The 24,821-nt window shown below is 48.1% G+C and overlaps 1 protein-coding gene across 6 annotated transcripts in view; it reads right to left on the bottom strand.

Annotated features, from left to right (window-relative positions):
• The window catches only part of Tango2 (transport and golgi organization 2 homolog), a 33,105-nt gene extending 8,284 nt beyond the window's left edge, over window positions 1–24,821 (bottom strand). For 3 of the 6 annotated variants that reach the window (XM_047562846.1, XM_047562848.1, XM_047562849.1), the window contains exons 1-6: window positions 24,765–24,821; window positions 10,177–10,271; window positions 7,471–7,559; window positions 4,040–4,159; window positions 3,249–3,363; window positions 849–919 (exon numbers count right to left, since the gene is read on the bottom strand). In XM_047562846.1, the coding sequence (XP_047418802.1) occupies window positions 849–919; window positions 3,249–3,363; window positions 4,040–4,159; window positions 7,471–7,559; window positions 10,177–10,232 (451 nt within the window). In that variant the 5' untranslated portion in view covers window positions 10,233–10,271; window positions 24,765–24,821. Of the gene's footprint in view, window positions 1–848; window positions 920–3,248; window positions 3,364–4,039; window positions 4,160–7,470; window positions 7,560–10,176; window positions 10,272–24,300; window positions 24,527–24,764 lie in introns of those variants that run through there. The other 3 variants (XM_047562844.1, XM_047562845.1, XM_047562847.1) reach the window with 3 other exon arrangements.

The raw sequence follows: 24,821 nt of genomic DNA, 5'->3' as shown, positions 1-24,821 counted from the left end.
ATCATGAATGAGAATAGGCCTCAAGCAGCAAGCTGGGGAGGGAGGAAGCAGGTCTAAAGCCTGGGTTCTGGTCCCAGTAGTTTTGCTCACCTGGTATACTGTGCTAGACCCCATTTGTGCTACTTTCCAGACCTGAAGACCCAGACCTCCTTCTTCCCAAAGTGGTTTATAGCAGGGAAGGCAATGTAACACTCTCTGCCCAAATTATGGGGAGGGGTGCTGGAAAAGGAGACTTCCAGGAAATCATAATACATAAAGAGGAAAGGAACAGAAGAGTAGAGCAACAGAAGGCCCAGCCTAGGCAAAGATGTAGCTAGAGGGTGAGGGGTTATCTAGGTCGAGTGTGCTGTGGGGTACAGGGGTGAGGCAGGCAGATGATGAGAGAGACAAGTCTCCAAGGACATTGGCCAGGCATAGGGCCAGATGCAGGAGATATGTATTTGTGAGAAGTTGGAGTGTGGTGTTTGTGCATCAGGGAAGAGGTCCCAGGGAGGAGCCTGGGTGGGATAGCCCAAAGGATCTGAGAGAAAGATGGGGCTATGAGGTGGGGCTGGTGATGGGGCTGTGAGATGGGGTTGGGGGTCACCAGCTGGGTTTTGGGGCTAAGGTGGGAAGTTCAGAGCAAGTGCAGTCTTACTCTGTAGGAAAAGCACAAGGAAGGTGGCAGGGAGGGTACAGGGCTCTCTTGTGGCAGATATGGGCCACAATCTTGTACAGACCATTAGGCATCAAATGGTCAAAAAGTCCCAGGAGAGTACTGCAAAAGGAGTTTGGTCTCTGAAAAGTACAGGGTGTCCCCTGCATTAAGAGCAGCCCCCTACTCTGTCAGGCTCCCAGTACAGACTCACCTGGTTTCAGGACAATGGGCTCAGGCTTCCCCCGGTTTCCATAGTAGCAAACCAAGTCTCCTTTTGTTGTGCTGTGGGTGGAGGAAGGGGAGAAGAAGGTAAAATGGGAGCCACAGGGTATCCTGCCACCACATTACCCAGTTTGATCTCATGGCCCTATTCCCAGAGCCCCAATGGCAGCCAGCATAAAAACAATGGCCCACTTTATCCAGGCTGGGGTACTGGAAGGCAGAGTCATAGAGACCCTGGCTCCTGTCTAACATCACAAGTACATTCCTAGCTCACCTTGGGTAATACCAGCCTGGGAGGCAGCAGCATGTAAAAGACCCTCCTGGCTGGCTGAATGCCTCATAGCACAGGTATGTGGTGACAATTGCAGAGCTGAGCCCCACCCTGAAAAACACCAGAACACTACAGGGGGCCAAGGTCCTCACCTCCACAGTTCATCTCAAACTGTTCCTGGGCAGTTGTCCTCAGGGTGACATAGGCTTCTCAACAAAATATCATATGAAAATATACTTTTACATACTGACTGCACATTTTAAAAATAGTTTAAACTGCTCCACTGCTGAAGATATCCCAGTTCCTCAATATTTCAGTAAGTCTTTCTGCTAGAACTTAGAATGCCTTTTATGGAAACTAAAGAGGGACTCCCCTGTAATCCCAGCTACTTGGAAGGTTGAAGGAAGAGGATTGTGAGTTGAGGCCCACATAGACAACTGACCAAGATCCTGTCTCAAATAAATAAACAGGGACTCTTTATGACCTATGAGACATCTTCCCAAGCCAAAAAACTGGACAAGGAGACCCTTGTCTTCCATATAGACAAATGCAGAGCAAAGGGCAGACATGAGTACCTGCCCTTCTTCCTGCTTCATGATGCTACCAGGTAGAACGCCCCCCCCCCAACTCTCCAACCAGCCCCCAGTCCACACAGCCATCTAGAACCCCTAGTCTGTGTTCACATTTCTTTCACATTCTTTCTCACTACAATCCTTGGCAATTTCTTCAAGATGTTTGGTTAATAACTTCAGAGATTTTGTTTGCTGGTAAAAGTTCTTTTAAACTTTTTGCCTAAGGACCTACAGAAATAGATGCTGGGGCTGATGCTAGTATCAACACAGGCCAGGCAAAAGAAGGGCCTGACCCATAACAGGACTTGGTTTCTTCTTCAGCACCCACCAACAGGGCTGGCTCCATCTTCCACCTGACCTACTCTTCTGGCCACTGTCAGCATTCTTGTGCAGTGTTGAGATGGCATGCCCTGAACCAGGAACCAGAAGTGCTACTCAGGCTCCCAAAGATATAGGCCCTCACTTTCCACAACTGCAGGAGCCACACCTCACATTTGATCATACATCCATTCAGAGCACAGCTCCCTTGTTCCCTGGACACTCAACGCAACTGCTGAGCACCTAGTCCCACCAGCATTATAGTTACTAGTCTGGTTTCTTGGGGTTGGGTCAGATAAGCATGGAACTACTGAGTGTGATAACCAAGTGTGGGGAGCCTAGAGAGCACATGGACTTGGTATTCAGAAGCTGAAGGTCAGCAGGGAGGAGAGCTCTAGCCAGCAAAACCATCATCAGCCTCTACCCTGGGCCTTCCTCTTATAGGTTACTACAGCTTGCTCAACCTCCACACTGAGTATGTCTACTCATGTGGGACAGAGGTGGGCAGAGAATGACACATGAAATCGATGCTCAAAGGAATAATGGGCCTGGGGCTCAAGAGTCCAGAGATCCATTGACCTCCCCTCATGGAATGAAGCACCTCGGGATGGGCATCTGAATATGGGCTAACCAGAGGGTACTAATGGCCTCCCTCACTATCTGTCTGTACTGGAGGAAGCCCCTAGGCTAACAACATTCACTGGTTTCTGGGCTTTGGAGAGGGAAGGAAGAGGATCCAGGAGGGGAAGGGGGAGCACAGGAAGAAGGATGCTCCCTTCACTGAAAGGCAAAACATACAAAACTTCTGCAGTTCCTATGGCTACATCTCAATTATATGAGAGTCACCTGGGAGCATAGTATTTGGTTAGGGCTGCCATAGTATGCATTGTGGAGCCTTCTTATGGGAAGGGAGCGGCACCTAGCCAGGCCTCTCCACACAGGAGGTCCTTCACAGTCCTACACTGCCAGCTCCCCACCTCATTCTCCTGAGTCAGGAAGCAAGAAGCCTCACTATCACAGGAAGCCCTCAGCCTTGTTCTCAGTTCCCAAGTTGGTGGATCTGAAATAGGGTAGGTCCTCAGAATGTCTGCCAAGTCCACTGGAAGCAAAGTCTAGGAAAGGCTGCCAAGCTGATTGGTGGAATGGAATCCTGCTTCCCAACGAGCTGAACACATGGCCCTCAAGGTAGTGCTGGGTAGTGCTACTGTTCCCCTGCTGGCAGACCCACCTCAAGTCAGCTGCTATGAGGTTGAAGCCGTTGTATAGGTGGCCTTCTGTGGAGACCTTCTTCAGGTAGGACAAGCTGTCCATATCAGTGGTCAGAAAGTGGGCCACAAGTTCTCCTGTAGGCAGGGCACAGACACACATGGTTGAGGAAACAGAGTGAGCCTATCTTCCTGGGAATACTGCAGTGGAGCCCCTTCATGAGGATGTAGGAAGAAAAAGGGTCCCACAAACTGAAGTCAGTCACACCTCATTGACTGAGCTGCGACTGAGGCTGACATCAAGAACTCTGATTTTTCAATTTAAAAAAAGTTTTCTCTACCATATCCCCAAAGGGAAATTCAGCATGAAAGGAAAAAACTTCAGTGGGAACAATATGTGTGATCTTGGGGCAGACATCTGCTCTGCAAACATTCAAGAGGCTGGGGACAATGACACAGTGGTCAGGAGTGACACTGTAGTATTTTGTTTTTATCCAGTGCTGGGGATTGAACCCAGGGCCTCACACATGCTGGCACAAGCGCTTTGCCACCAAGCCCCTTAAAGTGACACTTTGGGAATAACAAGCTTGAAGCTCATTCACTGAGATAAACAAGTCTCAGATGACTCCCATGGTGATGCCTGAGGTCCATCCCTTCTTGCTCCTCTCCTGTCTCTGCCACATGTCCCAGAAGCAGAACAAGTGGGGTTGGGGTATATCAGCCGAAGCCCTCATGGGATGCCTCCTGACTGCCTTGCTAATCCCCAGTCCACGCACCCCACCCACTATGCCTTGGCTCTGCCCTGCCTACCTACCTCTGCCACGGGCCTCTGGGTTCTGTCGTGGCTGCAGGTAGTTAGTGAGTGCCCCCAGCTTCCCCCGTGTGCTGATGCCCAGCCATGTGCCTCCTTCTTTGCCTTCTTCCATGTCAAGCCCTATGGCAGGTAGCAGGCAACAGTGTTACCACCAGCACACTCACCATGAGGGGCATCAACCCATTCTGGTCTCCCTTCCTTTCCCCTGTGAAACAAACTCCCTTACTCAATAAGGACACACAGTGACACACAGCTTGGTCTAAAAGCGCAACCTATCAAATGGCTCTAACTCTGCAAGGTGAGGCAGCTCCTGGGGATACAAGAGGTACAGGTGATACTCAGCCCTACAGAGCAACATGGGCACCAACCATACCCATCATGACACCAACAAAGGGGGTCCTGAAACCAGATAGTCCATTTGTGACTTCTATAGAACATACCTCATGCTTGAACCAGTGTTAGAGATCACTTCCTTACAGAAACCAGGTCAGGCTACTACATCTACTGGAAACTGGCAGAGGCCCAGTCAGTGGTCAGTCCTGCATGGGTTACCAGACCATACCACAAGATCTGTTAGGCCTTTAAAAACACAGGAGTAGGGGTGGGGGAGTGTGCTCAGTGGTAAAGTGCTTGCCTACCATGCAGGAGGCCCTGGGTTAGGCCTACAGCACCTGCCACAAAAGCAAAGAGTCACAGGAGAGGGAGCCTTGCTAGACTAGATGGCCATTTTACTAAGTCACGAAAATGTCATTTTTATAACAAAGATCAGTTATAACAGAAAAAGAAATAAAAATGTAAACATGGAAAGGAAGAAACAAAATTATCTTTATTTGTAGATGACAAGATTATATAATACTAAGAAAATCCAAAAGGAATACCCAAAACAATCTACTAATGTTGCATAAACATTAGCAAGAATTAGAAAAAGAAAACTTAAATATACAATTCACAAGTGTTAAAAAAATGCATACTTATGATTTTTAAAATACTTAGGAAAACATTTAATGAAAAATACATGACACCTAAAGACAGAAAGCCAAAAAACACTGCAGAAAGAAGTCAAGCTGACCAAAGAGAAGTATACTGTGTTGTTTGCCAAATGGGATACCCAATATTGTTAACATGACACTTTTCCCCCAAATGACCCATGAATTCGATACCACCCCAATCAAAATTGCAACAGGTTTTTTTTTTTTTAATTACAAAGAGATTGGCAAACTGACTCTAAAATCTATATGAACATATGAAGGAATGGGGATTGCCCAACGATCCTGAGAAAGAACAAAGCTAGAGGACTCACACCACTTTAAGACTCAGTAAAAAGAACTAATTTTTTTGTTGCTGTTGTTTTGAGATGGGATTTCACTTTGTTGCCCATACTGGTTTTGAACTTCTGTGTTCAAGTGATCCTCCTGTCTCAGCCTCCTTAGTAGCTAAGACTACAGGCATTTGCCCCTGCACTTGGCTCAAAAGGATGTTGAGACAGTGTGGTGCTGGCATCAAAAAGACACAAAGAGGTGGCCTGGGTATGGCTCAGTGGTAAAGTGCTTGCCTAGCATGCATGAGGCCCTGGGTTTGATCCCCAACACTGCCAAAAAAAAAAAAAGAGAGAGAGAGAGAGAGAGAGAGATGCACATAGATCAACAGGATATATATATGTTCAACTGATATAACTAAAATGCTAACAGGCAAAAGAATATCCATTTAATAAATAATGCTGGAACAACCAGAGAGATGGAGGGGAGATGACCTCAACCCTTATCTTCTACAATGTATAAAAATTAATTTGAGATAAATCATAAAACAAAGCACAGATCCCAAAATCAAAAGGCTTCTGGGAGCAAAACAGAGGAAAGCAATTTATGACCTTAGTGAAGGTAAAGTTTTCTTAAATACAACACAAAAAGAACAAACCATAAAAGAGTAGATAAACTGCATTTTGCTAAAATCTTCTGAAAGAAGAAATCACTGAAGAAATGAGTAAGCAGTACATTTACCAATAAAAAAAACCCTCAAATCCAGAATGCATAAAGAAATCCTACAAACCATAATTTAAAAATGAACAAGACTTTCCCATCTGGCCAAGCAACAGGGTTCAGATTTTTCTCTCCTGAATAAAATAACCAAAAAATAAAATATGTGAAAAAAAATGGGTTTTAGGATAAAGGAGATGAGAGATAAGAAACAAATGAGGTGAGTTCTATGACTGGAAAGTCCCCAGGATCCAGAAAAGGGGAGGTGGGGACCCAGAAAGAGATAGGCAGAGTCCCCCAGCTGAGGGCAGGGACTGAGAATTGGGGGAGACATAGGCAGCGAGAGTTCATGAAAAGACCAGAGAGGACAGACACACAGAGAACACCAGAGTTCTAATCAGTGCACAAACTGAAGCCAGAAAAGAATCAACCAGAAGGATTAGAAGGGACAGTGCTTACACAGGGAATAGTAGCTTCTCCCAGAAGCCAGATTAGAAAAAAACACATAATAATTAGCCCTGGCCAGGCTCGAGTTCTACACCTACCAAATAAATCTTAAGCGGAAGACACAAAAGGACCAAAATGGCATTCATTCATTCATTCATTTCATTCATTTGTACTGGGATTGAACCCAGGTGCATTTTACCACTGAGCAACATCCTCAGTCCTTTTTATTTTGAGACAGGTTCTCTCTAGGTTTCTGAAGCTGGCCTCAAACTTAAAATGTTCCTGCCTCTCTGAGTACATGGCATTTCAAGTGCGTGCACACAGCTTAAACTGTGTGTCTCTCTCTCTTTCTTTCCCCCAATACTAAGGACTGAACCCAGGGACACCTACATCCCCAGCTCTTTTAATTTTGTTTTAAGGAAGAGTCTCACTAAGTGGCCCAGGCTGTCTTCATACTTGTAATCATCCTGCCTCAGCCTCCAGTCACTGGGATCAACAGGCATGTACCCAGACTCAACATGGTCTCGTAATAACTTACCTAATCTAAAACAAAGTTCAAAGATAATATTTCTAGTATACAAAACAAGCCCCATCCAAGCCTTTGCTTCACCAATTCAGTCCATCTTCCCTGGAGCAAGAGAAGATAAGCGGAAACACTAATGCAGACACAAACATACATGTGTGTGCATGCACACACAATTAGGATGCCTCACAAATAGCATAGCTCCTGTGTATAGACTGATTACTTACTTCTTCAGGAGCCACAGGGCATGTAAAACCACAAGGACAGTACTGGGTGGACAATTTCAAGGGATGCTCAATGCTGGGGCTGGATAACCTAATACTGACCCAGACCTCGAGATTCATCATATCCATGCACACATTTAGCACTTACACTTGGAAGTAAGGACATTATTAGGATCATTCTGGGACTTGCACTTTCATGCCAACCCAGGAGTCTGGGTGGGGCCGTGCTGAATGGTTGCCCACCAAGTATGAAATAAGACTTACCACTGAGGATCTCATTGTTGTTCCCCCAGAAGTCTGCCAATTTGCATGGTCTGTGGTAGAACTCATCCCTGTTAGCTGCCAGAATGAACCTGGGAGAAGAAAGTATGACTGGCCATCTCAGACTGAAATAGAAAAGTCACATTCTCTCTTTCTTTTGGTGCTGGGGATTGAGCTCAGGGCCTTGCACATGCTTAGCATGCACTCTACCACTAAGTTACACTCCCAACTTCTCTTATTAATATATGAAACTTAAAGGAGTAGCAATAGGGACAAGCCCTAAAGAGGACAGAAACCCTCCAGCCCTTGCCAAAACTATAGCAGACAAAAGTATACAGAGATTCCAGGTAGCCTCCAGGGAGATTGCACTCAGAGGCCCTACCCAAGAAATAGACAGGTTCTGGGCAAAGATGCAGGTCTACTTCGCTTAGTGCTAAGAGACAGGTCTGCCAAGGCCCATGGGACACCCTTGTTCCATGCTACACAGAGCCCCTGCCCACCCAAAAAGTTCCCAGCCAGTAGCAGGACCAAGTGTTGGGCAAGTGAGGATCCTAAGTGGAATCATCAAGCACATACTGGGAACCCAGACTGGAGGATGGGGAACCATTCCTTCTTCTATCTGTCCCATTTCTTGGGAATACTCACAGTAAGCCTGTGGGCTTCCTGGAATGTAAGAATGCATCAAAAGGAACTTGAGGATGTATGCTGAATGACAGCAGCCTTCCAAGGGCTGCTCCATCATATTTTATAGTGTGTTTCTTTTGAGGGAGGGGTCAGGTCTAGCCAAGAACTGTGCATTGCCCTTGAGCCCTCTGGGTCTCCTGCAGAAGCTTCACCACCTTCAGGGCACCCCATTTGGCCCCTCTCTATCCTATCCACATAGCTGGTTCCAGGGCTGCATCAGGTTTCAAGGATGTGCCACCCAGGGTAGAGAGGGGGTGGCACTGTCCCTGATATAAGCCCCAGACATTCACAAAAGCCTCTGCACAAGTGCAAGGGCCAGGGTTTGAATCCCCAGCACAACCAAAAAAAAAAAAAAAAATCCTTTGCACCTTCAACTGCCAAGTTTCAACCCAGACCCCAGCCTACATCTCCCACTACATCTCAGAAGTCTCTTCTAGTCAGAAGTTCCCCCCACCTCTGCAACAGAGGCAGTGCCCACCTTCCCTGGCCCCAGGCCCATCCTAGCAGACACCTTCTAACAGGCAGTATGTCTGTCCCTGGGCCTGCTTAAGTCAGTCCTTGCTTCGCCTGTGGTCTGGATAGTGGTTAAGAGGAGGCTCCTGAGTGGGAGGAGACAGATAAGCTATAGTAAAGACACAGCAGGGACTGGGCTAAAAGTCCCTATGTGGGTGGGGAGGGGATGTCAATTTCCACATGGTCTATTCAAGTGTTCTCTCTTAAATACAGAATGTTCCTTCTCTTTTCTCACTTCCCAGACCCCTGAGGGTGAGTAAGGGATGGGGTAGCTGGCAGGTCCATTAGATAAAACCAGCACTCCCAAGGAGAGGATGATAAATTCCGCAGTCCAAAGTCAGGCTGAGGCTGTTGACTTTGGGTGCCAGTTCTTACATAAGACTCCAGGAAAGGAAAAAATTGTAATAATAATAATAAGGAAATGAAAAGTTTATTAAAACAGTCTTCTACCCTAAGATGTTCAACAGTCTATTTTTAAATAAGGAATGTATTTGCCTAATAATTCAGAAACATTAATTTCTAGATTATTTTTATCATAGGAGTCAGCATTTAGCTGAATTGCCAGTGATCTACCTTGCCTGGGATTTCATTAAATACATAATTCAGAAAGAAATAAGTATGATGACTACCTACACTGAGGCCTAGATGAAAGGAAGAAGTAACTCCCTCAGTCAACACTTGGGACTGCAATGCAGATGAAAGTTGATCTATGCCCAGTGTTCAGGGACTTAGGGCTACAACACCATGGTGAAGGACTATGCAAATGGCAAGCCAACCACTGGTTTTGTTCTGTTCCATTAATTGAAACCACTAATTATCCATCACCACCAAGAACTCTTCACACAGTTGGGGGGAGGGGTGAGCATATGCAACATCTGGAGGTGAAAGTATACACTGTTACAGGGAGGTAAGAGTGTGCAACATCTGGTATGTGTCTGTGCAATGGTTGGGGGTGAGTGTGTGCAACATCTGTGGGTACATATGTGTATCATGGAAGGGTATGTCTGTCACCATTTGGGGGTGGATCAGTTGCCACCTGGGGAGTGGTATGGCAGCAGACAGCAGGTGCCCTGTGCTGTGATCCAGTGATCAGACCCTCAGTGATAACCCCACAGAAGCTACCACAAGGGATGACACTCTGTCCAGCAGCCACTCCAGGTTGTAGGCAACAAAGGACTTAAGCATGAAAGTGTAAAACAACGTTTTTTAAAAAGATGGTGGTTATGTGATAGTGTGATCATGTTATCTTGCTGAACTTTCTAGGTTTTCTATGACAGATATCAAATTACTGCAAACATAGTGATTTAGTTTTTGTTGTTGTTGTTGTTGTTTGTTTGTTTGTTCGTTTTAAGGTGCTGGAGATTAAACCCAGGACTCAGTCATCCAGGGCCCAGTCCACATGCTCTCTGACCTGCTCTTGCCCCTCCTGCATGTGGTGCACAGGGCTGGGAGAGAACCAGCCAGGCATCCCAGATTCATCAGAGCATGACAGATGCAGAGCTAGAGTGTTACCTGTACGCATTTTTGGAAACAGGGTGAGGATCGAACTTAAAGAAGATGATGCACATGGGTTGTGAAGGATGGCTTTGCAACAGGTTCAATGAGGTCTGTGGGAAAAGGAAAATAATAAGTTGAATAAATGGCTGATGATAGAATAGCCTCACTGAACTTACAATAGCCTACAACAGAAACACCAGCAAGCAGGGATGAATGGACAAAAACCACATGCTTGCTGGCACTGCATAAACATCTCCCTTCGGGCTGGGGAGATAGTTCAGTTGATAAAGTGCTTGCCTTGTAAGCACAAGGCCACGGGTTCGATTCCCAGCACCAAAAAAAAAAAAAAAAAAAAAAAAACCAAAACATCTCCCTTCACCTGTGTACTCATCAGCATAGTCTCTCTGTATCTCAGCTACCCATGATGTTCACTGGCCCTGGATACACCATGTGGGGATAGTGAGTGGGTGTTGAGGGAATGGCAACAGTGAGACTAGGAACCACACAGGTAGCTGTGGCATAACCTCCTGTGAAATGGCACCAAATCCTCCCCACAAGCAACCAAGGGAGGCACCTTCATCTCAGGCCATGGCACATCAAAGCAGGACACCACACCCCACCCACCTGAGATGCTCTACAGCATATTTTCCTAGCAGGGATTCATCCAGCTCATGCCCAACACCTCACAGGACCCAAGAGCCCTGGACATCCACATCAGCAGGCAAGGAAATGTGCTGGCAATGTGTATACACACCTAGGTGCTGGGCGATCATGGATTAAGTGCCCACCCCCTTGCCACACAGACCCCAGACCTGTGCCTAGGAGTCCCTGGAGCCGAGCAGATATTTTCCCACCACCAAGTTGAAAAAATATTAGATACTGATGCCACCAACCTGTAAAAGTGACTCAAAGGTCACTGAAGTCTACATGTGTGCAATGATTCAGTGACAGCTTCAGGCAGAGCTAATGCCTGCAGCCAAGACATAAAACAATCAAGAAGCTGTTTTAATACTGAGGGAGCCAAACATTCTTCCCCAAAAAGTCTAACAAACTGGTATGTGTGTGGGTATTCAGTGCACAGAGGTAAGTCTGCTGAGGTATGTAAATGCATGAACATGTCTTTGTTTCTTTGTACATGTGTTATGGTTTGGATCTGAAGTGTCCCCCAAAGGCCAAGTGCTAAAGTTTGACTACCAGGTTGTGGTGCTCCTAGATGGTGCAACCTTTAGGAGGTAGGGCCTAGTTGGTGGAAGTAGGCCACTGGGTACCTATCTTTGAAGGGTATATTTGTCCCTTGTCCCTTCCCCTCCACCTTCGTCTGTCTGCCTGTCTCTGTCTCTCACTCTCAGGTTCCATAAGGTGAGCAACTCCTTTCACCACATCCTCTCCACTGTGATGCTCTGCCTCACCATAAGCCCAGGAACAAAGGAACCAACCATGAACTTAAACCATCAACCATAATAAATCTTTCCTCCTTTGATTTTCAGTTATCTTGTCACAGTGACAGAAAGTCAACTAACATATGTACTTGTGTGTATGTATACATGTATCAGTGTGTACACATGTGTGTGGCATCCGTATACACCTGCGTTTATGAGCCTATGTATATCTCATGGAGGCCAGTGAGCTCCAAGTGCACTGGCCAAAGATACCCTAGAGGTCTGAGTGGGTTGTGCCCTATCTTGGTTAACCTTGGTGGTTTGGGAGGGTCATGCCATACTCTGGGGAGTCCTAGGAATCAGGAAGCACTGTGCTCTATCTTGGAGCACCATTGGGATAAGGAGGATCCCTGCAGTGGCCTTGGTCCCAGATGTTAAGCACATGGTACCAATCAGACCTTGGGTTCCTCCTCAAGAGGCAGCATACCTGGAAAGTGGGTCTGTGTATCCAGGTCCTTGCTGAAGCAGAAAGCCAGAGTTATGTAAGTGAGGTCCATTCTATCTCCAAGTTTCAACAGGTCATAAGCATTCCTGTCCCCTCTACCTCAGGCCTCAAAGCCTCCCTATGAGTATATAAGCAGCAGGCATAAGCTGGGGAAGGCTCTGGATCACTGTTTCAGGCCAGGAGCCCCCAACAACTGCCAAAGAAAGCCTCTTAAAAAAGAGGCCTCACTGAAACCTCCCCCTCTGATACTGATACCATTACTCCCAATTCTTAGGAATCTGACAAGACAACTTTTCAGACTCTGCATCTCACCACAAAACAAGGGCATTTTCAGTGCACCAACCCTGCCATCAAAGCCAGAGCCAGCATCATGGGGACAGCAGGGGCTTTGGCCACAGCCTTCAGTGAATATCTGGGTTCGCAGTCATGGGAACACTGCCAAGCTCACAGGCCTTCGAGGCAACGTAATGTTGTTCCCAGCTCACTGGTCAGGCCTGGGGTAGAGGAAGAAGCACAAAGGATCCACTCTCCATTCATGAACTGCTACTTTCCCTGCCAGCTCCCACAGACTACACATTGGGACTACCAAGGATCCAAACCCACCTGGCTCTGGAGAAAGCCCTCAGGATTGAGCTGAGGCTCAGGGCACTTCAACCTGTGTTCCTCCACCTACCCACACATCTTTCCTCCATGGCTCCTGCTCTGTACCAGGGCCTGGCAGGCACAGGAGTTAGTGATGACCACTGAGGACCAATATTCTGCCCCAGGAAGGAGCCGGCGGCTGTGTAACTGAGTTGTCACCATGGTTATGAGAACCCTCTGCAGAAGCACAGGGTGCTAGGAGATATTCAGTCATTGCAAATGGGTTGCTGGTCACTGCCCTTCATAGGACAGTGAGCCAAAGGGATGACTAACATAGAATGGTCATGTACAGAATGAAGTCAGAGGTCAAGAGCAGACTGGATTCCCTCCCTGGGCACCCTGACAGTGCCCACTGGGACCATTATCTCAGGATAACTTAAGACTCCAGCTACTCAGCAAGGTCTGCTGACAGGAGCAGCATTTGTCCACTGTCAGACAGAAAGGCCCCCTGCTTTAGCTTTAAGACCCTGCTATCCTAGCACACCAGCCCTCCAGAAAGCAGTGATGGGAAGGGCTCCACTCTCCACAGGAAGGCCAATGATGGGTCTCCAGGTAGCCTGATGCTGTAGATGCTGGCGTAGAGCCCAGAGCTGCAGTCTCGATGAAGACGCGGTCATTGGGAGGGAAAGACCAGAGGAAAGCCAGCCCCTGGGGAGGGGACCATCAGGAACTGCCTTTCTCTCCAATCCCTCACCCCCCACTCAAGCCAGGCCCGCTGCCCACTGGACCCTCCAACCGCTCTGGTCAGCAGGCCACCTCCCTTTCCTTTCCCACTTTAGCTCCCCAAGCATACCCCACTCCTTAACCCATGCCTCCATACACTCTATCAGTAAACTCTTGGCAGGTCCCCTTGACCCAGTGATCTTCCACCCAGGCTCCCACCCACCAACCCCAAGCTCTGCCACCTTCTTCAGGGCCTGACAAAGTCCTTCCTGATACCCTACTCAATGGACCACTTCCCACTCCTGTGGACCTGCAAGCTCTGAGAGCAAGTCCTGGGTACAAAACCCAGCCTCCTAGTCATGGCATAGTGGGCAGAATAGGGGCAGTTGGGCACACGGGCAGCCAGAATCACCCTATAGGATAAACCCCAGGGCATCCTGATCACATTGCTGTGCACCTACATACTTCCTAAGGCTACTTTCCACACCTTCTGTGGGAAAATCCACTGTGCCACAGGAGAGGTTGGGGCTCATCCTCAGGGGTATCTACATGGGCCACAAGGACCTCACCTTAAAGGATACCTGAGTCATGCAGGAAAGGGTGGTATCCAGGAGAGAAATATGCCTGATTTTCCTATTGATATCTCCACCATCTGGCCCCAATTCTGGGCTTAGCTCATGGACTAAGTAGAAACTCCACAGGTCTTTGGCAGCCTGGTCAGGATCACACAGGGTTTTAGGACCTCTGAGGGTCAGGTAGCCAGACCTGCAAAAGCAGGTAAAGGAAGAAACAGAGAAGAGAGCCAGGGGTCTGGCAAGTAGCCTCACCCAGGGGCTTTAGGAGCCCCGGTTTGGCAGCATCTGAGTTTCTGCTAGAAATCATGTCCTATGACAAGCAGTTCCTGGCCCAACAAATAAGAACACAATACCAAGCTACACACACTGCCAACGGCAATCAAATGGTCACACACCCATACTCTCCTGGTGTAAAAGGTTCACCCTCCTTCATCCTTTCTCTCTTAACCTCAGATAACCAGAATAACAGCCAGGTCATAGGAGAGGGGAGGGGGGCCCCAACAAAATGGTGCAGGTGCCACGCATACTGACCTGGAGGAGGCTAGCCCAGGGCATCACAAGGTAGGGGAGGGGACAGCTAAGGAGTGTCATCCCCAGGCTTCAAGTTTCACAGGTATGATCCCTCTCACAGAGAGCTCTAGCAACACATCCAAGGTCACACAGTGGGGATGTGACAAGATGGGCCTAGTGAGGTTCGCCTGACCACTGGAGTTGGTGTGAAGGATTGATGAGCTGGTTACTGAGAGTGGGCATACATGGGATGCTGGGGTCAAATGGGCCTCCTGGACCCTGCACTTGCTCCTGGCAACTACTTCCCTCCCAGTACCAGGACACCCCCAGTACTGGTTCTACCCATCTGCTTTACCCCAGCAGATCCACAATTGTTTTGCCCAGTCACGTCACGGAACTACGAGAAGCTGGCATGCCACTTGCAGTGAGGCCCTGTTGCCTCACTGATCTCCGAAAAGCTGGCATGCCACTTGTAGTGAGGCCCTGTCGCCTCACTTATCTCCCTGCAGCCAGGCTTCCAACCCTGCCCAAAGGAAGAGAAACAGGGGTGACAGAGCAGCAGCCTTCCCCTGGTCATCATGGTGGTCCCACTGACGACACTGTCCTAAGGGCAACAGCCTTGACACAGGGGTACAGGTCAATCTTGTTCAGGCCCACAGGAATGGAAGAACCCAGATGCGTGGTCCAAGTTGAAGAAATGAGGCCATGTGGGTGGCAGTCAGGAAAAGTCACATGTAGGAGCTGAGAGCAAAGTCTGTGAGTTTTGGCCAAACATCCTGACATTTGTCAAGATGCAAGGGCAATATGGCATAGCACAGTGATGAGGTTCCCAATCAGGAAGGCAAGAGAAGTGGCTCTCTTAGCACTGTGTGGGGAAGCTTTCTACTTCATGCTCATTGTGAATCTCAATGGATCCTTATTGTGGCCTGAGCTGCTCTGCAAAGAAAATCAGGGAGCTGAGCCTATCAGCACAGCAGCTGGCTCCATCAGTGGCCTAAACATTATACTCTGGAGTCTCCTTGTCATGGTTTCCTTGTGATGCCATGTTCCACAACTCACATAGACTCCACTTCACTGTACATGACTACTAGGTAATCTTTGTCAAACCAAGATATCACCTAAAAAGCCAACTCTTGTGAGTTTTGCCAAGTTCTAAGGTCTTTTTAAAAACTACCTGGCAAGTTCTAAAAATGAAAAGGAGCCAGCATGAAGTCCTGCTGAGCACCAGAGGTTGTGGCCCTGGAAAGTATGCTTTCTCTGAAAACACCCAGCAAAGATCTCCAGCCCAGGGACTATGATTTAGACAGGGCAGGTACTTGAGGTTGTGAGTGCATGAATGAGGCCAGAGTAGCCACAATTCTCATCTGTCCACCAATACCTGGACAGGGTACTACCACTGTGTCCTTGGCCTGACTAGTAACAAGTGAGAAAACACCACATCTCCTGGGGTAATACCCACCAACTCAAATATGTACCTTTTCTAAGTGCTCCCACCTGCAGCCAGGTGGGCCCAGGGTGACCATGTGTGCAATGTAGGGATAGTTCAGCAGGCCCAGGATTTCATACCCTACATACTCCAAAAAAAGCTCTGACCTTGTACAGCTGTTCCTGGAGGTATCCTCTAAGCCTCTGGAATATCCTATCTAGCAAGAGTGTCCTTATTCAACTGGAGCCTTGGGCAATACCTCATAGTCTATGCTAACAATGTGACTTATGGTGAGGGTCTTAGGCCACATTGCATCAGCTCAATCTCTGGAGGGGTTGAAAAGGAAGTAAGGTCAACCACACAGGTAGTCAATCAAGCTAAATGACCAACTCCCAATAAAAACCTGGGAACACCCAGGTTGGGGTAAGTTTCACCACAGCAACACCCCATATGTTGTCACACGTGACTGCTGAGAGAACTAAACAGGTACACATAACTCCACTGGGAGAGGGCAACTGGAAGCTGGAAGCTGGTGCATGGTCTCTCCTAGACACTGTCCTCTGTACCTTTTCCATTGCTGATCTTAATTGGTATCTGTTCCTTGAATTTAATGGCCTGAGTTCTGAGTCCTCCTAGTGAATCACTGAAGTTAAGGGTGGCTTTGGGGTCTCTCAATAGCACTGTAATAATGACTCTATGGGGGTGAAGGCACAGTAGCTCACAGAGGTGAGCACACTGGGCTAAGGCTACAAAGTAGCTCTTTGTTTCCTGAAACCCCATGTCCCCCTCCATCCTGTGAGATGCTGACTTCACTAAACTTCTTATGAGGGCCTGGGCCTCAGAGCCTATAGGCAGACTCCATTCTGGGCAATCTGCTCTCTCGGCCCAAACCAGCCCAGCCCAAACCAGTCCAGCTCAGCCCAATTACACCTGCCTCTTTGCTCTAGTGAAACATCACCCTAGAGGTCCTCACAGGGCCAGAAATCTCGATGCTGGAATTTGCCACTGATCATGGGCTGCCTGACTAGGTAAGGTCCAAGCTGAATCACAATTTCCCTGCACAGTCAAACCACTCAAGTAACTTTAGAGGCAAGGGGCAGAAGATACCTAGAACACAACTCTTTGAGGGGTGGGGCCACCCCAGGATCCATTACAGGGAACCAGACAAGACATTTTTTATGTGACTGCATATTATCAGTTACAGTCTTTTTGTTTCCCCACTTTATTCACATTAATTTTTTGCCTTTAGCATGCTTATAGAAAATCAGAGTGCCTTAAGCAAGAGTTTAATGGCAATCTTTGTAAGCAAAGTTACAATCCATCTAAGTCAAATTGGCCAGAGCTTTTTCAGTATTTACAAAATATACATTCTTTTTTTTTTTTTTTTAAGTAATTGCCTACATGAGAATCTTTCCTTCCCAAAGCCCTGGTGTACCCTCTAAAACACATGGAAGGGTATCACATCAAATAAAGTACAATTTCTTGTTGATGGATACAAAATAAAATAAATAAACAAATAAAAGACACACACAGTTCTGTGCCATGGCTCACACAGTCCTTCCTGCCTGCCTCCCAGGGCATAAAGGAACCTGGCAGAAACATAATAGGAGCATGCACATATGTGTTATGAGGCTCTATGTCTGAGGAAAGTCAAGTTCCTCTTACGAAGATGGGATGACAAAGGAAGGTCTCAGTGTCCTGTGACAGTCAACACTATCCCAAAAGGACACTCCAACTCTCTATGGGCCTCCATTGGCCACAGGGCTACCCCATCTCTAGTCACCTCATCACTGACCAAAGTTTAGGTACTGAGGCTGGCACCAGTGAGTTGGTGCTGGGCCAGGCATTCTGCCTTCCTGCAGGGTCCAACCCCTACCAGAACAAATGCCCAATGGACATGTATAGTTTGTGTTCAGGGAAGCCTGGGAATAAACCTGCTTGGTACCTGACACTCACTGCCTCTGCTGACCCTGCCAGGCAGGTCACAGAGATGATCACCAAGATTGAATCTTGAGTGCTGCCAGAGCCCATACAGGAATATAGCACAGGTCACTCTCAGAAGGAAACTCCCAGTGCTTTCTACACACACCTGGGAGTCCCTGAACATAACTGGGCCCTGGGCAAGAAGATGTGCAAGATGTGAAAGGAAAGAAACAGCCCCCTTCATATCATAGCCAAGGGCTTCCTATCCTCTATGAATGTCAGTGAAACTCTTACCAGAAACACAGTTCAAGTCCCCCTGGCCTAACAACTGGTTATTCTGCAAAACAGGAAGTAAGCATCCTGGATTTGGCTCAAGTTATCCTTGGTGCATGGTGCTGGCTGAGAGGAACAGAGATTTCAGGCATTCCTGGCCTATCGGCTAATAATGCTTTTAAGAACTCTCCCAAAATGCACCGTCCTATCTGCCCACCAACTACCTCTGACAGCAACTCCCCTTGGTACCCCCGGTCCAGCCTGGGGCTCCTTCCCTCTCTCTTGAATTCTCAAAGGAATCAGTGGGACCTTTTCTTCCCAAAGGCCAAGTAGAAAAGGGCTAAACCACCTCTCCAAGAAGGACAAGACTTTCCAGGGGAGCCAAGTCCCAAACCTCACTCCATGCATTGTCTAAAAGGAGCACAACAAGAAAATGACACAGACAGGCAGGCCTGGTCAAAGACTTGTCACATGTCCAGGACACATGGCAATGATGACAGTCACTCTGACAAGAGCCACGTGAAGATAAGACCCATCACTCTGAAGAATGGGTCCACAGGTCACAGACCAACAACCTGACAGAGTGGTCCACTAGGAGGAGAGAAGAGAGGGGCCCACGAACCATGTCACTGCTTTGTAGTCACTGCCAGCCCCTAGTGGGACACACAGAAGGCTTCAACACTGCAGGGTATGGTTTAGCCTGGAAAGGCATCAAAGCCACCCTCCTGTGCACTCCAGACCTAACCTGCTTCCAGGAGTTAATAGGCATCACACACTGACCAAGTCAGCTATCCACCCAACACTGACCAGCATTACCTCCTCTGGAATTTCACCAATAGCCTGTCCCACCCCATTCTCTTGCACTCACTGCTGGCTTGTCCCCCACTCCATTTAGCTTCTACATGTCGTAGTCCAAGACTCCACATCTCCAGTTGCCACAACTGGCAGCTCTGTGGAGCCAGTGGGGACTATACAGTTGTTGCTTCCATTGCCTGGGCCATTCAGGAGCACACACTTGCTGGGAACATTCTTCTAATGACAAGTCAGGCAGAAGTCCCATCTGGAGAGCTGTGTGACATTGGTTTCTCAGCAAGTACCCACATACATATACAAATAGACTGTATCCTGTAAGCAAACCTGGCTAACTGTCCCCAAACGTCCAGTGCCAAAAGCTGACAACATGTATGCGGTGGCAGGAAATGCTCTCACCATAGTTCTGTTGGCAATTCCCAGTGACTGAGTTTTAGGACTGCTGGCCACTTGTCTGCCCTTGCTCTTAGATTGCCACTTTGTCACTGACTCCTGGGACTTTGTCTCATGGACCTGTAGTGAGGCTGGCAGGATGTGGGCATCCACACATGTGTCCCATAACCTGCAACTGCTTTTACCTGTCTATCCCCTGCCTTCCAGCTTTGCCTGCAAAGCTATCAAAAATGGTCTTATATGGCAAATTTCCTAATCACAGTGTTTGTGTCCCATTCTGTTATATAAGACCCTATCTGTCCCAAAGTGAGAACCCCTTTTTCTTGACTTCCTTGTATGACTGCACATGTGCTTAGTTCTTGGATCTGCCCTGTCTGCTTGTGTGGACAGTATGAGGCAAAGACCCAACCCACGCTTCCCTAAAGCACAGTCACTACTCCCCAGACAGGCTGCTGGGCCATCAAATCTGTCCCACCTCAGTCATACCCTAGGTTCCCAGTCCCTCAGAGCCCTGCATATGTCACCAGGTCTCAGATGCTACAGTAGTTTTACCTTAGTTCCAGTGCATACTCTGGTGCCTGGAAAACAAGTTTCTCCTTTAGTTTTTCCCAGAAGCTATGGTTTGAGTGTGCCCCGAAACTCAGGATCCATGTGTTGAGAGTTTGGTCTTCAGTACAGTGGTGTTAAAAGGTGGTGGAACCTTTAACAAAGGCTCCTGCCAGGCATGGTGGCACATGCTTATAATTCCAGCAACTCTGGAGGTTGAGGCAGGAGGATTCCAAGTTCAAAGTCAGCGTCAGCAATTCAGCAAGGCCTAAAGCAACTTATCAAGACCTGGTCTCAAAATAACAAGTAAAAAAGGGCTAGAGTTATGGCTCAGTGGTTAAGAATCCCTAAGTACAATCCCCAGTGCCAAGAAAAGAAGAGAAGAAAAAAGAAAAGGAAAGAAAAAAGAAAAGATGCTCCCTACATCACTGAGGACACTGTCCTTGAAAGAGATTATGGTGGCTCTTATGACCCTGAGCTCTTGAAAGAGCAAGTTGTCGTAAGGGTAAGCCCATCCCTGAATCCCCTTCTGGCCTCCAACTTGGGTATGTGATTGATTGCTTGCTCCCACATATGCTCTTGCCAGAGCCTGACATTTTAGCATCCAAACTATGTATTATAAACCTCTTTTTATAGTTAGCCTGACTCAAGTATTTCATTATGGTTATGAAAAAGATTAATACAACAGAATATTCTAAAACCCTGACTGGATCATGCCATGCCCCACCCTCTGCTGGCCATGCCAAGAGCTGTGCCAGCCTGGATTTTTTTTTTCTTTTTTTTGCAGTGCCTCGAACCCAGGGCCTTGCATGCTAGATAAGCATTCCATCACTGAGATACGCCTACAGGTCCCATAGCCTAGAACTTGAAGCTAGTCTGTGTCCTTCCAAAATGGTATCTCTACCCTAGAGAAGCATGCAGTGGCAAACAGCAACAAGCCCAGCTCCTGGGGTAGCGGGGAGATTCACCTGGGAGAAAGCTCATCACCTCAGTCATTTGTTCAGAGATCAGAAATAAACAAGACCCATAGGGACAGAAGGCAAGGCTTCTAGAACCACCTAGTCTCTGGGACAACTGGGAGACATGAGGGAGATAGGTGAGTGCAGGTGATAGCTCACATGCCCTGGCATGGATGGTGGTTTCCTGACTGGGCTCCTTTTGTACAATCCATCTGGCTAGAAACTGAGAACTTGTGTGTTCTCAATATGTACATTTCATGGCAGGTAAAAGAGTAATTTTCCAGCCCCAAAAGCTACCATCAGAAAGTGTGCACACCTTGCCCTCTTCACCCTGCTGGTACAGGTAGAAGAGGTGAGGGACATGGGAAGGTGGAGATAACTTAAGGTGAGTTGCCTGCACACAGACGACTGGACAAGAACAGATCAGCCCTGCAAAACACCTTGGTAGAGAGGGTGGCGCACGGCTGGCCTTTCAACAATACTGCTCACCTGGTCACCCTAGGGCCCTTGAGGAAGCACTTCCCTTTGTCAGCTGAAAAGGCAAAAAGGGCATGTGGCACAAGGGAAAAGTGCAGAATCAGGATGCAGCAACAACAGATGCAGGGATACACACACAAGGGAACAGAGGTATTTTTAAACACAGGGCCAACACATATGGAAAAGTAGGGCTCACACTTCCCATCAAGATGGTCTACCAGAGATGCATGTATCAAGGCTCTGGACAGAGGTTACCTGAGCCCCACAAAGAGCTGACACATTCAATCTACACCAAGTACTTTAGAACATGTAGGGTGTATGTTTTACAGGCAATCCAAACTCTGTCTGGAGTGGCCAAGAAGAGAACAGAGACCCAGAGACTTCTAGAGAGTGACTCAGCAGGGCTGAGCAGCCAGGTGCCTAACTCCACTAACAGCCTAACTGCAACCACATGGCTGATAGCACAGCTGTCACTGTGATGGCTATCACTGTCAACCGTGGCATCCCCCAGGGGGGCAGAGTTGCTCTTTTGGTAGGACAGGTCAGACACAGAAGGGTGATGTTATGTGATGTGGGCTCCCAGCAGCTGCCAGCAGAGGAGGTAAACATACACAGGAACACAGTATCATGTCCCTGGGGCCTTGGCTGAGAAAGCCCTGACGTCCGGAAATCCTCTGAGTGGCCAATCCATATCAATGCCCTACTCTCCTCCCATCTTGGCAGTGAGAGAGCTTAGCAAGCTACACTTTCTCATTTTAACTATTACATGGCATTTTTTACCATGACAGATTGTCTACAGTGATACTCTCCCCTTGGATCTTTGCAAAGTTTTAAGGAAATTTTTTCAGCCTGACATCATGATGTCATCATTGCCCTTTCATAGTTCAAAGGAGCAGCACAAACAAGACACATCATGGTCATGATGCAAAGCTCTAGACAGAGAATGACCCTTGCCATCTCACACTTCTGGCAGGAATACCTGGCTTTCCCACAACAGAGAGACAGGTTCAGCTTTAAGGTGGCCCTTGCAACCTATGTGATGTATTTAAGAAAAAAAAAAAAAGACATTCTTAACAACTGCTCCAAAAAGGACAAAAGCAAGCACTTAAAAGTTAGCATGGTCAGGCATAGTAGCACACGTCTGTAATACCAGCAATTCAGAAGGGTTGCAAATTCAAGGCCAGGATTGCAAATTCAAGATCATCCTCAGCAGCTTAGCAAGACCCTCTCAAAATAAAAAATAAAAACAGCTGGGGATGTAGCTCAGTGGTAGAGAACACCAAGGTTCCATCCCCAGTATGGCAACAACACACACAAAAAAAATGCACGGAGTTGAGCATGGTGGCATGTGCCTAGCTACTTAGGAGGCAGGACTGTAAGTTCAAGTCTAGCCCAAGCAACTTAATGAGACTCTATCTCAAAAAAGGGGGGACAGGTGCTGCTAAGAATGTAGTTCAGAGGCACAGTGCTCCTGGCTTTAATCTCCAGTACCACCACACACACACACACACAAAAAAAATGGTTAGCATGGTACTGAAGACCTTGCCAATGCACTTTCAAATGTCAGCAGGTGCACCAGTCATCAGGAGATGGCGGTCAGCCTTTTTCATATATTATTTTTTCAGTCTAAAAAGGAAACAGAGATAAAGGGGAGGGGAGAAGCCGCACAGATAACCTCAAAGAGCAGCTCAGTTGATTCAGGATAACCTTGTTTTCACAGAGCACACTGTCAAACCCCATGGTAAGAACTAACAAATGCCATACTCAGCTGTGTTGCTATAATGTGCTGATTGATACATTACCAAAGGATGGACCCCAGTTCTCACCCACCTAGAGTGTCAATGACAAGCATGGCCCCACTTCTAGAAGTCCTCCAGGCCTCCCTGTCCTACACTATTTCTCTGCAGATCCACTTTCTCCACAGATGTCCTCAAAAGAGCACTTGAGGGCAGACATTAGGATGCCAGCAGAGCCCACCATCTGACACAGAAGTTAGGCACAGACCCAGACCCCACAGCATTGCAAGTGATTATATCCATCATGGAACATGACTGGAATACAACACACAAGAAAAGACATCAATGAAGCATAGGGGCAGGGCAACCCAGGTAGAGCTGGTAGCCAGTCACCTTCATTTAGGAAAAGGCTATTATCATCATCACACATCAGAGCAGGTAGAAGCTCAGACTGAGAACTGCAGTCCAAAGATAAGCAAGTAACATGAAAATGTGGAACTGAGAACCCATGCCATAGGGTCCCAAGGAAGTGGGAATACCAGGACATCTCACTCAACCCTGCCAAGGTGCTAATATATTGGGGGTAGAGGCAGAGGTTTTGCTGTGCCCATTCAATCACACAATCACTCTCCCCAGCTGCCACCACCCCACCAGACAGGTCACCTGATGCAGGAGGGCTACTGGGATGGGAACCAGGAGGAGCAGAAGCACTGAGAGCCAGTCCTGGCCCTAAACAACCTTGGAAATACCCAGCTGTCCCCTTAGCCTGAATTTTCTTTACTGTGAAAAGGGTTGGACTAATATATACTTACCTCACAAGGTTACCCAGAGGGTTAATGAGCAAGTTTGAGAATACTTTCCAAAGTACTACCCAGCTGCCCCTTATTGCTGCCATCACATCTGCCTCATGGAAGATGGCTCTGAGCCCAAAGTGGTAGCAAAATAGCAGTCAGCAGGTCCAAAGAGGCATGAAAGACCTGGCCCACACTAAGCATGTAATGTTCCGTTGGAGAAAGGGGACCTGAGAGGCTCAGGGACTCGTCCAAGGGTAGGAGGTTCACTCCAAAGCTGTTGCCCAGGAGGAAGCCAAGAAGTACAGGAGAGGTGTTAGGCACAAGGTAGGGAGTCTCGGTAATTGGCCCTTTGTGTCCCAAGAGAATAGAGGCCCAGCCCAGCAGTAAGACCAGGCCTGGCCTGGGTGAAGCCCTGCCCAGTCCACACCCCTGATGCCTTCCAGGTAGGGTTGAGGTGGGGTTTGACTATTCAAGTCACCCCGGAAGGCCGCATCCAGACACAGGGATGACCCAGCACTTGCTACTTACTCTAACGGGACAACAGCTGTCATCCTGCTGTGGGGCGACAGCATGGGAGATGGGCCAGTCAGCAGAGTAGTCCCTAATGCTGGTTGAGGCCGCAGACAACACGAAGATCCCTAACCCTTCATTCTAAGCATTCCCGCAGCGAGTCTGCTCCAGTCTGCTAGTGGTCTCAACCCGCACACTGTTGGGGTGGGATCACTGCAAACGCTTTCCAATACTGCGTGGGATGCTTTCGTTGACTGGGGTGGTCTGGTCTCCCTGGACCCAAAAGAATCCGTGAGCCAAGTCGCCAGATTTCCATTCTGCGCCTTGGAAAAGGGAAACTGAGACAGGGAGAGTAAGTGCGGCCCGCCTCGCCCTGGTGCAGCCTAGCCCCACCAGCGCCCCCAGAGCCTTGAGTTCCTGGGCCCAGGCCGACCCCGCAGGGAGCACAGTTGACCAGTCCAGGACGCCAGCCGCGCACTCACCGCCTCCGCCTCCGCCGCCGCCGCCGCAGCCGCCGCCGACTTCCGGGTGGCGAGCCA

Source organism: Sciurus carolinensis, chromosome 8, assembly GCF_902686445.1.
Source record: "Sciurus carolinensis chromosome 8, mSciCar1.2, whole genome shotgun sequence".
In the NCBI taxonomy this organism is placed as follows: Eukaryota; Metazoa; Chordata; class Mammalia; order Rodentia; family Sciuridae; genus Sciurus; species Sciurus carolinensis.
This window is presented reverse-complemented; position numbering and strand designations above follow the sequence as displayed.